Source organism: Neoarius graeffei, chromosome 8 (assembly GCF_027579695.1).
Source record: "Neoarius graeffei isolate fNeoGra1 chromosome 8, fNeoGra1.pri, whole genome shotgun sequence".
NCBI classification, from domain to species: domain Eukaryota; kingdom Metazoa; phylum Chordata; class Actinopteri; order Siluriformes; family Ariidae; genus Neoarius; species Neoarius graeffei.
The window spans coordinates 65,797,996-65,810,967 of NC_083576.1; the positions used below are offsets into that span (position 1 = coordinate 65,797,996).

Genomic DNA, 12,972 nt, shown 5'->3' on the forward strand with positions numbered 1-12,972 from the left:
GAATAAATAATGCCACAGTTTATGAAACCACCATGTTATAAAACTTCTCGAAGCAGAATCATTGCTTTTCTGTGGGAAAAACATACTCAGGATGTCATTTAAACAGTATTTCTGCTATCTGGCTGACTTTCATTCCAGCAAATTAATCTTCATCCTGGACCATTTAATATTTGTTTATATATGGATTATAGACTCTAATAGGGTGATGTGATAGTTTATTTCTATCTGTCATACTTGTGAGTGTGAGTTAATATTTATAGTCTTCCTCATAGCATTTCCTGAATAGTGGATCGACAGCTCAGTGTAGCTTTTTCAGACATTTGCAGCATATACAGTAATAGTAACCTACAACCCCAATTCCAAAAAAGTTGGGACAAAGTACAAATTGTAAATAAAAACGGAATGCAATGATGCAGAAGTTTCAAAATTCCATATTTTATTCAGAATAGAACATAGATGACATATCAAATGTTTAAACTGAGAAAATGTATCATTTAAAGAGAAAAATTAAGTGATTTTAAATTTCATGACAACAACACATCTCAAAAAAGTTGGGACAAGGCCATGTTTACCACTGTGAGACATCCCCTTTTCTCTTTACAACAGTCTGTAAACGTCTGGGGACTGAGGAGACAAGTTGCTCAAGTTTAGGGATAGGAATGTTAACCCATTCTTGTCTAATGTAGGATTCTAGTTGCTCAACTGTCTTAGGTCTTTTTTGTCGTATCTTCCGTTTTATGATGCGCCAAATGTTTTCTATGGGTGAAAGATCTGGGCTGCAGGCTGGCCAGTTCAGTACCCGGACCCTTCTTCTACGCAGCCATGATGCTGTAATTGATGCAGTATGTGGTTTGGCATTGTCATGTTGGAAAATGCAAGGTCTTCCCTGAAAGAGACGTCGTCTGGATGGGAGCATATGTTGCTCTAGAACCTGGATATACCTTTCAGCATTGATGGTGTCTTTCCAGATGTGTAAGCTGCCCATGCCACACGCACTAATGCAACCCCATACCATCAGAGATGCAGGCTTCTGAACTGAGCACTGATGATAACTTGGGTCGTCCTTCTCCTCTTTAGTCCGAATGACACGGCGTCCCTGATTTCCATTAAGAACTTCAAATTTTGATTCATCTGACCACAGAACAGTTTTCCACTTTGCCACAGTCCATTTTAAATGAGCCTTGGCCCAGAGAAGACGTCTGCGCTTCTGGATCATGTTTAGATACGGCTTCTTCTTTGAACTATAGAGTTTTAGCTGGCAACGGCGGATGGCACGGTGAATTGTGTCCACAGATAATGTTCTCTGGAAATATTCCTGAGCCCATTTTGTGATTTCCAATACAGAAGCATGCCTGTATGTGATGCAGTGCCGTCTAAGGGCCCGAAGATCACGGGCACCCAGTATGGTTTTCCGGCCTTGACCCTTATGCACAGAGATCCTTCCAGATTCTCTGAATCTTTTGATGATATTATGCACTGTAGATGATGATATGTTCAAACTCTTTGCAATTTTACACTGTCGAACTCCTTTCTGATATTGCTCCACTATTTGTCGGTGCAGAATTAGGGGGATTGGTGATCCTCTTCCCATCTTTACTTCTGAGAGCCACTGCCACTCCAAGATGCTCTTTTTATACCCAGTCATGTTAATGACCTATTGCCAATTGACCTAATGAGTTGCAATTTGGTCCTCCAGCTGTTCCTTTTTTGTACCTTTAACTTTTCCAGCCTCTTATTGCCCCTGTCCCAACTTTTTTGAGATGTGTTGCTGTCATGAAATTTCAAATGAGCCAATATTTGGCATGAAATTTCAAAATGTCTCACTTTCGACATTTGATATGTTGTCTATGTTCTATTGTGAATACAATATCCATTTTTGAGATTTGTAAATTATTGCATTCCGTTTTTATTTACAATTTGTACTTTGTCCCAACTTTTTTGGAATCGGGGTTGTAGAATATGAAGTGGGTCACTTATAAAATATCTGAAATGCTCTGATAAAACACACCTCATTTACATTCGCACTGAGCTGATTATATCATTCAATGACTAATCATTTTCACGAAAGCAAGTTTGCTTCCACAACTCATCCTAATGATTGCCAAAGAGAAAAAAAAAGATCTTTAAACATTCCAGAGACAAATACATTTTTAAACACTGGACTAGCTGTGACAGCAAATGGATGTGACTCACCAAATCATTTATTCCAATACTGTTCCAGCCTTGCATAATTGGTAAGAAGGATATAACAGTTGGGATAGTCCAGCATCCTCCTATCATAAGAGCAACTCTCAGTGGTGTCATCTTGTTCCTATAGACCAGAGGCTGACAACAGATGGCATAATACCTGCAACAGAAGGTTCAAAAGCATTTTTCTTACATATATAAAAGCTAATTTAATACTAATAAGATTATGGGAACACTTTAGCATTAATACACCATAAATAAAAATAAATGCAACTAATATTTGTATCAAGAAAGGAATAAAACATGACAGGGCATGCTATTATAGGCGAATGATTAATGGGGTGCTGTGATGCCTTGAAAATTATTTTTTCTCGAACAGCACGTCCTCAAGTGTTTTATTCCTCCTTTAGTTCTTCATGTAATCCTTTGTCAGCAATTACAATTTTTTTTAATTAGTTAAAGAACACAGCATACTTTTAACTGTTTATAGTTAACATTTAATATTGTGGAACATCCACAAGGCAAGTTATTTCCTGTAATCACATTGTTCATGTTGTTCCATCGCCAACGGCTGTGGTGAATGCTCATTCTAGCTGGTTGAGGGCTGACATCAGTGCTGTGATATAACTGAAGTTATTCTATCTACATTCACTGGATATGAGCAATCGCACGCTCTGATTGGCTACTCTACTACTAGGCTATCAGCTCATATACCATGAGTAGAGAAAAACAAAATGGCGGAGCGGGTTGCTGAACCAACCGAGGATGAAATAAAAACTCTACTCGAAAACAAAACACCCAAAAATACAAAAAAAAAAGCAACAAAATATGGCATAAAAGAATTTGATGGTAAGAACATATCTTTTTTTTTTTACGAATTATTATTATATTAGCATTTTTCACAAATTGCTACTGTCATTTCACAGGTTTGTTTACATTCTCAGCGGAAATGATTTTGTCGAACGTTTTGTATAAAGTTTTTATTTATCGAATTTGCAAAAAATGAAAATAAAAATACTCTGTTTCTCAAAGTCCAGTGAATGTGGATAGAATAAAACAGTTATTCCACTCAATCTCATCGTACATGGCTTATAGCCGACTCTGCGTTATGCGCCTTGTCGGCTATCAGCTCATATATGACTTGATTTCGTGGAATAACTGTTAAATATTGTAATAATAAACCAAATAAACAAACAAACAAAAAAAATCAACACCTGCCTTAACCATCAGCGAGTAAAATTATACTCTAAATGACCAACATGAACCAACTTGACTTATACTGGACCTGTTTTATTCATGGATTAAATATACATTAGTCAATGCAGGTGTATGTGGTGAACATTTAAACAATGCTCAATTAATTTGTGTAACCTTGCTTTGTTACTCTGTTAATATTACACTTGATGTATTAACGCTGAAGCTAAATGGTTTGTTTGTTAATGTTAATTAATGCAGTAAATATTAGTTATTTGAATATTAATGTGAAGCACTACCACTATTATATTGTACAGTGTATTAAGGTATAATTTTATATGCATTATTTTAAATAAATAGAAATGTGGCAAAGTGTCCAGTCTGAAAAAAGCAAACAATTTCTACCAGGCTGTGTATAAACATGCTTGCCAAACTACAGTATCATGACCTTTTTAATCTGTCAGGCTAGATTTCCAATAGCAACTTTAAATGAGCCTTTAACACAGGCGGCACAAAAGATTTTGACATCTTACCCCCTTCCTGCTTCATGGGTGCCATCAGCTAGGGCTTTGACCATTCAGCATGCCATAATGACCATGTTAGGAAATAATTTTAAGTATTTATTTAACAGAATACATGAATCCTGTGTACTAATGAGTGTACAGTTTAAAAAAAAATCCTAATTACCTTGCCCGGAACGGAGGCCACCACGGGGCAAGGTACTGTTTTCGGTCAGGTTTCTTTGTTTTTTTTTTGTTAATGATGTTACGGGAAAACGGCTGGATCAATCTTCATGAAACTTTCAGGATAGATGGGCATTGGTCTCAAATAGAACCTCCAACATTTTGAGGGTCATCTGGTCAAGGTCACCAAAAAGGTCAAAATCGTTTTTGTTGTGGCTACTGCCTCATATAGTGGTGCAAGCCATTAGGTCATTGTGCTGTAAGAATGTAAGAGTGTAACGATTGCGAACTGCACATGCACATACGCGTGTTCCGATTAAAATGGCCGGTGAGTGTAGCCAATTCGGTTCACCATTCGAAATAAATGAACTACCGGTAGATTAAAGAAATCACTTTCAGACATGTTTATGCTTATTACAGAGGGAAAGTGCGTTCCACTGAGCTCTAGCGCCAGGCCATTTCCGGGAAATAAGAGTTTGGGTCATGGCGACAGCGTGTGTATGTTAGCCTCAGTTCTGTGGTTTCAGTTTCGAAAACTGTAAGAGGTAAGAGTAGAATAATATAAAGTACAGACACTTGGTATATTTTACTTCTGTGATTTTTAATTTGTTCATTTTTGGATTACGCATCATTTTTGTAGCTACTGCCTCATAGAGTAAAAAAAAAAAAAAAAAAAAAAATTATATATATATATATATATATATATATATATATATATATATATATATATATATATATATATATGCTATATTTACTGTATGGACATGGTATCAGAAAACAATTTTATTTATAAGCAGTAGCCACATGTCCCCATAAGGTACCTATTTTTTTCGCGATATCTTCCTTCATATTCATCATAAGTGCTACAGAGGGGCGAGGTTTGTGACTGGCAATACTTGTTTTGAATTGATTTACCCTTTGAGAGATGTTGATTTTGTACCACAGCTCATGATCTCAAAGCTGTCAAGTTTCTGAAACGATGGATACCGCAAGAAAGAATAACGCTCTAGGCAACTTTTGATGTGATTTTTTTCTACAACAGAAACTGAAAAAAAAAATGCTCACATGAATGTGAGAAAAATAAGTCTGGTGTGGAGGAAGTTGTTGATGAATGACCAGCACTCCGATTTTACAGGAATAAACGGAGATGACTGTGTGCAAGTGGAGAAATGCTGGTGATATAACAGCACAGATGTCTTGGTGTGATGGGTCCTACTATCTGTATGACTGGCAGTAAAAATAACTCAGATGTGCATCAGAGATGGCATACATCACAAAAGAGTGCCTGCTTCTTTTTTTCTTATTACAGCCACTGTAATGTCTTTTCAGAAAAAAATCATATGCAAATGGGGAAACTACAGGATGGGTGCACAGAGAAAACTTTAAATCAAGTCTTCTTCTTTTTTTGGCTGCTCCCGATTAGGGGTTGCCACAGCGGATCTTTCGTCTCCATTGCTCCCTGTCTTCCGCATCCTTCTCTACCACACCTGCCACTTTCATGTCCTCTCTCACCACATCCATGTATCTCTTCTTTGGCCTTCCTCATTTTCGTTTGCCTGGTAGTTCCATCCTCAACATTCTCCTTCCAACATGCTCTGCATCTCTTCTCAGGATGTGCCCATACCATCTCAGTCTCATCCCTTTTAGCTTAATTCCCAAGCTCTCCACATGTGCTGTCCCTCTGATGTGCTCGTTCCTTATCCTGTCCAACCTTGTCACTCCCATCGCAAACCTTAACATCCTCAACTCCGCCACCTCCAACTTTGCCTCCTGGCTCTTCATTAAGGGTACGGTCTCCAATCCATACATCACAGCTGGTCTCACTACTGTCTTATACATCTTACCTTTCACTTTTGCTAGGACTTTCCTATCACAAATGACTCCCGAAATCCTTCTCCAACTGCTCCACCCTGCCTGCACTCTCTTTCTCACCTCACTATCGCAGCCCCCATTTTCCTGCACAGTTGACCCCAGGTACTTGAATTCACCAACTTTCTTTCCGTCTACTCCTTGCATCTTCACTACACTCTCATCCCCATTCTCATTGATGCACATGTATTCTGTTTTGCTCCTGCTCACCTTCATTCATCTTTGTTCCAATGCATACCTCCATCTCTCCAAACCCAACTCAACCTCCTTTCTACTTTCACCACATATCACAATATCATCTGCGAACATCATGTTCCATGGTGACTCTTGCCTCACTTTGTCCATCAAGCTATCCATCACGATGGCAAACAAAAAAGGACTCAAAGCAGATCCTTGATGGAGTCCCACCTTCACCTTGAACCATTCAGTCGTTCCAACTGCACACCTCACTGCTGTTTCACTGTTCTCATACATGTCTTGCACCACTGTAATATAATTCTCATTCACTCCACTCTTTCTCATACAATACCATAACTCATCTCTCGGCACTCTATCGTATGCCTTCTCCAGGTCTACAAACACACAATGTAGCTTTCTCTGGCCTTCCCTGTACTTCTCCCTTACCATTCTTAAAGCAAAAATTGCATCCGACGTGCTCTTCCTTGGCATAAACCTGTACTGCTGTTCACAGATTGCTACCTCTCTTCTCAATCTCGCCTCCAATACCCTTTCCCATAGCTTCATGGTGTGGCTCATCAATTTTATCCCTCTGTAATTACTGGAGCTCTGTACATTTCCCTTATTCTTGTATATTGGGACTAGCACACTCTTCCTCCATTCATTTCGCATTTTCTCATTCTCTAGGATCTTATTAAACAATCTCGTTAGGCACTCCAGAGCCGTCTCACCCAAACATCTCCAAGCCTCAATTGGGATACCATCTGGTCTGACTGCTTTCCCAGTCTTCATTCTTTTCATGGCTGCCCTCACCTCATCCTTACTAAGCAACTCTGCTTCCTGATTTCCTGTCTACAGTGAATCTGACCTTTTCTCTCTTGGATTCTCCTCATTTAATAAATCCTCAAAGTACTCTTTCCACCTTCTTAATACACTCTCTTTGTTTGTCAGCACATTTCCATTTACATCTTTCATCACTCTTACCTGCTCTGCATCCCTCACTTCCCTGATTCTCTGCCTAGCTAGTCTGTACAGGTCTTTCTCTCCGTCTTTGGTCTCCAGTCTTTCGTACAACTCCTGGTATGCATCTGCTTTCGCCTTCGCTACCGCTCTTTTTGCCTTCTGTCTCGTCTCTCTGTATAACTGCCTGCTTTCCTCGTCTCTCTGATCGTCCCAATTCTTCTTTGCTAGCCTCTTCTCTTTTATAATTTCCTGCACTTCTTTGTTCCACCACCACATCTTGTCTTCCTTCCTCCTTCCCGATGACCACCCTAGCACCTTCCTAGCTGCCTCTCTTACTAGTACAGCAGTAGTATTCCAATCTTCTGGCAGACTTCCATGACCACTCAATGCTCGTCTCATTTCTTCCCTAAACTCCTTCTGATGTTCAACCTCTTAGTTTCCACCACTTAATCGTCGGCTCCACTATTTCACACTTCCTCTTTTTCACTTTCAAGCTCATCCTGCACACAACCACTTGATGTTGTCTAGCTACACTCTCCCCTGCCATCACTTTACAGTCTCCAGTCTCCTTCAGGTTACCCCTTCTGCAGAGTATGTAGTCCACCTGTGTAGAACTTCCTCTACTCTTAAATGTCATCCTGTGCTGCTCTTTCTTCTTGAAGTATGTATTGACTATTGCCAAATTCACCCTCTTTGAAAAATCAACCACCATTTGCCCTTCCACATTTCTCTCTCTTACACCATATCTGCCCATCACGTCCTCATCGCCTCTGTTTCCCTCGCCAACATGTCCATTGAAATCTGCTCCTATCAGCATGTGCTCCTCCCTCGGTATACTTTCTACCACTTCATCCATCTTTTCCCAGAAAGACTCTTTCTCTTCATTCTCACATCCAACCTGTGGGGCGTACGCACACACAACACTGATTACCATGTAATCAAATTTTAAGTCAGACACTTGATTTAAAGTTTTCTACCATTAGAAAACTTTAAATCAAGTGTTTGACTTAAGATTTGCATGTGGGTATTAGCATAATTTTCTGGGGTGGCATGGTGGTGTAGTGGATAGCACTGTTGCCTCGCAGCAAGAAGGTTCCGGCTTCAAACCCTATCGGTGATGGGGCCTTTTGACGGGGGAGTTTGCATGTTCTCCCCGTGTCTTTGTGGGTTTCCTTCGGGTGCTGTGGTTTCCCCTACAGTTCAAAGACATGCAGGTTAGGTAAAATACGCAGCCACTGGGATTGTACAAAACTGCATACTTGGGCCCAAGCCTGGATAGGCAGGGGAGGGTTGTGTCAGGAAGGGTATCTGGTGTAAAACCTATGCCAAATCAAATATGCAGGACAGATCTGTTGTGGCAACCCCTAACGGGAATAGCCGAAAGAAGAAGCGTCAAGTTTTCCACTTCTACCAATCTAAATATTACATTACCTTACAGACATTTAGCAGACGCTCTTATCCAGAGTGACGTATAACAAGTTCAACAATTTTTTTATCTAATGTGCATGTCTTTGAAGTGTGAGGAAACCCATGCACACATGGGGAGAACATGCAAACTCCGGCCCCCTTTCTGTGTGGATAATTTTAATACTTAATTATTCCGCAACCACTGCACTGTGTACAAGAACCAAGGAAATGGTCTGGCTGTTGGTAGGTACACATTTTACTAGGCATATAATTTGCTTGCATAGACATGAGACAGTCTTTCCATAATCATAAATAAAAAAGGACAGTCATGTCATATTACTCTAATGCTAGCACAGCACAGGCGCCTGCACTTCCTCAACCAAAGATTAACATGCTAGTCAGACACATCTACCATGCAATAAGAGACCACAGCTCATAGCTGAAATGTTCTGCCAAGGGCACACACACAAAAAAAAATTCTTCATTATCAGAAAAGTTATCAGGAGAGGATATATATATATTCTAACTGCATAAAGTTGTCCTTATCATAGATTCAAGTATTCCCTTATTTACCATAATCTAGGCAAAAAAAAAGGCATTTTTTAAAAGCCTAGTTTAATTGGCACACAGATAAGCATAGGAGTGTGCAGGGAGCTTTTAGCTTTTTTTAGGCTAGCTAATGAATTGTTCATCTGTCCACTACTGTACAGTCTAGAGCTTCAGGTACCTACATCCTGTTCCCACGGTAGCTGTCCCGAGGCAACAGAATAATGAGCAGGTTGCGGCTGTTGAGACCCTATCACTGGAGCTTAAAGATGGCTCTTTTTGCATATTTTTTAGTTATAAGTTGTAGCAGTGTCAGGGGCGTCAGAAGCATTTTTAATGTGGGGGGGACACCCTGGCGGGGGGTCCTCCGCCTGAAAATTTTTAATTAATTAGATGCCATTTCCTGCATTCTGGTGTATTTTTAACAGGTTGTTAAACACCTAATTTTACCTACAAAAGTCACTTAATTCAATGACTATTTTAGAGACTCAACAATAAGTCCTCATTCAACTAGTCCATATATTCATCAGCCTGTTTTTAAACCCACCGCTACGCCTAAGATAATGAGATGAATGTGACACAATTTATCACCAACAATGACTTTATGGGTGCATTTTACTTTTTATTTTGTGTTTTCTATTTAGTTTTAGATGCAACACAACATGCCACTGGGCCAAGCAATAGTGACACTCAACTGTATGTTTAAAAATAAGAATATTCATAATTTCACACAATGAACAGGCATGACATGGCATCATGCAAACTTCATAACACAAAATCACACTGTGTCAAGCAACGGTGACGCATAAAAAATAACTTCACACAATGAACAGATGCAATTTTGTTCACCATCAACAGTGACTTTAGTGGGTGCATTTTACTTTTTTCCGATTTAGTGATACTCATAACAAAAATGGCATGGCATCATGCAGTCTTCATAACACAAAATTACACTGGGTCAAGCAATGACACAAAAGACAACTTCACACAATGAACAAGTGCAGTTTTGTCAACCTACATGCAATGGTGGTACTACAGTAGCATTTACAGATTAGTATAACAAATAGATTTATAGATATAACTCCTTCTTACATTGGTGCCACCACAATTTCTACCACTTCATAACTTTTATCCCCCTTTCCTTCACAATCCACCTGGAATAACATCCATCTCTCTCCATCGCTTTCCTCTCTACTATTCCTTCCCCATACACTGATTTCCCATCTTACTTTCCAGAAAACTGGCAAAGACCAGACAAAACAAGGAATCAATAAATATCATCAGAGCAGACTTGACCTCATTCTTGGCATTACAGTAAGGCAGGCCTACTGGGTTTGAATTAAATGATAGCTAACGTTAAGCTAGCTGAGACATCTCCTAACATTGACTAGCCCGCTAACTGCACTAACATTTCCATTGGGACAAAAAACCCTGTCCTGTGGGGAAATTTTGACTGACTTTCCGCTTCTTTGTAAAGAATGTCCTTATGTCCATTGTGTCTGGGGAGGAGCAAATACTGCAAACAATTCATCATCAACCAAGAATACCCCATTAGGCTAAGCTTATTTCACTGTTTAGTTGAATATTAATTTAACGTGTCCTAGGGTTAATTTTGAGGGCATATCACCAGTGCCATATTAAGCCAATGCGGTGCCCCTGGGCACTATACCTCAAGTGCCCCCCCACACACACACACCCTGCGCGCATGTGTTCAGTAACCTCCTGCACACACTCACAAACCTTGCCCTTTGCTGTCAAAAATAGTAGCATATACATAAACAATAGTACACATAAACAAGGTCATTCTTCCTCATTGAAAATTTATTAAATAGGCTACATCAGCCCATCAAATTCACTGAAAACAACCAACGATATGCATGTAGGCATATTGAAATGTCTTATTCAAAAATGAGCAGCATATATTTGTATGTCTCAAGGGGATCCTCGTCGTCGCCGACCCCTCAGCTAACACTGGCTGTGGTTGTAGCATCTCCCCGGCTAGTGCTAGCAGGGCCATCTCCCTCACTAGCATCGCTGATTTCACTAGCTTCGGCTTCAGCGCTGGTAGTGACAGCAGTTGTCGATGTTTTTATAAAAAAAAAAAAACGATCTAACACTGGAACATTTTTAATTGCAGCTACACGCCTGGAGTCTCTCTTTTTTTAATTTTCTCTTCGCACAACCACTCAATTGATGTCTGTCCATTTTTCATTTCTACCGCGGTTTTAAAAAAATTGATACATTTCACCATAGGTGGACTGGCTCAACTGACAGGTTGAGGAAAGGGGGGTTAATGGTCACATAGGCCACTCTTGCTCAGAATTATGATTATTGTTGTTGTTCTTATGAAATTAGTGTTCATAATGAATTATATATGACTATTTAACAATGTCAAGTGTATAACCATTTTAAGTGTACAAACATTCACGAAAAATATTTTTAAATTTTCTGTCATGTGGTGCCCCCCCACTGGCTGTGAGTGGTTGGTGCCCCTGGGCACTGTGCCGCAGGCCCATATAGTTAATCTGGCCTTGCATATCACAAAAGAATACGGTTTTAGCAAAAGCTAGACATTGTGAGGTTGCAATGTGGCTGACGTCACCTCCTCCACTTTCCAGCAGCTGCACCAACATTTCTGTGCTCGCACTGAGATTCACTTCACTCGCGCGCGGTGAGCTGTTGTAGGGAACGCCCAGAAAACCCAGAGTGGATTTTCAGTGGTCTGTGTATTCTCTTATCGATCAAGTGGAATGGATTCTTTCACGAAGCAATAGAAACGGCGCTGGGTGAACTCATATTTTATATTAAATGTGGGGGGGTCCAAACGAAGAATTATGAAACGTGAGGGGGACATGTCCCCTTCACATTCAATGGTGGCGATGCCCATGAGCAGTGTACTCTGATATAAAATGAAGGCAGGTCAGTGGTTTTGTTTTTAGATTCTTATTTCTTCTATTTCAGTTGTGACAAAGGTAGGTGGTTGTCAGTTTGAGTGAGTGCGACAGGGGCAAGTGTTTAACAGCAGGCCATCAGAAACATGACCCACACGTTAATCTCTCTGCATGAACCGGCACAGTGTGGACTGCATTGTGTTACATGGAACCTGCTGAATGTCTCATGGCAAAAGCAGGACTGCTAGAAGACAGCTGTCAGAGGGCCGCATGGATTATTTTATTATAAATGTCATGTCATCACTGTGGTACAAGTAGCAGGTATCAGCCTAAGTGCAAACACAGCAGTCAAATTAAAGTGCTGGTAATAGAGGAGGTTTGCTCATCCTCTTAGGTTCCATGGCTGACTAAAACCAGCAAAAACAGACGGACCGCTGTATATGTGAATCATTACTTGAGTGAGAAACACATGTAAATAGTTATATCTAGCAGATTTGTGATTAGGTTTTATACTGATCTAGTCTGATCAGTTTTCATCTAGGAACGACTGGTTGTGCATTTTGTGAGATTTCACTGTGATTACCCCAGTAAAGGCTTGAAATACTGTCATAAATGGTTGCATAAACAGTTCAGCACTAAGCTTACTTGGCACAGAACAAGAACTCACTGTGGAGAGAAGTCCTGCAGTCAAATGAAAAGCATACATCTGAGCCATGGGACTGAAGTGAGCAATAATGACTATTCCATTGAGCTATACACTTCTGGAGAGAATATAAGCAGAGGGCTCGAATGCATGTCTGCCTCCTTTATGCTACTTCTAAAAGTAAAATGCTTAAGAATGTCTGTTCATGGCGGCACGGTGGTGTAAGGCAAGGCAAGGCAAGTTTATTTATATAGCACATTTCATACACAATGGCAGTTCAATGTGCTTTACAGAAGCAAAAACAAAAACAGTAAACAATAGAGAAATAAAATTACATAAAATAATTTTATTTTTATTCTAAAACAATTAATTAAAAGAATTAAAAGAAAATAATAAGAATTAAACAATAGTA

At 39.8% G+C, this 12,972-nt stretch overlaps 1 protein-coding gene across 1 annotated transcript in view; it reads right to left on the reverse strand.

Moving 5' to 3' along the window:
• The window catches only part of htr4 (5-hydroxytryptamine receptor 4), a 220,921-nt gene that overhangs the window by 65,701 nt on the left and 142,248 nt on the right, over positions 1-12,972 (reverse strand). Inside the window, exon 5 of the mRNA XM_060926997.1 lies at positions 2,194-2,347. Coding sequence (XP_060782980.1) covers positions 2,194-2,347 — 154 coding nt within the window. The remainder of the gene's footprint in view (positions 1-2,193; positions 2,348-12,972) is intronic.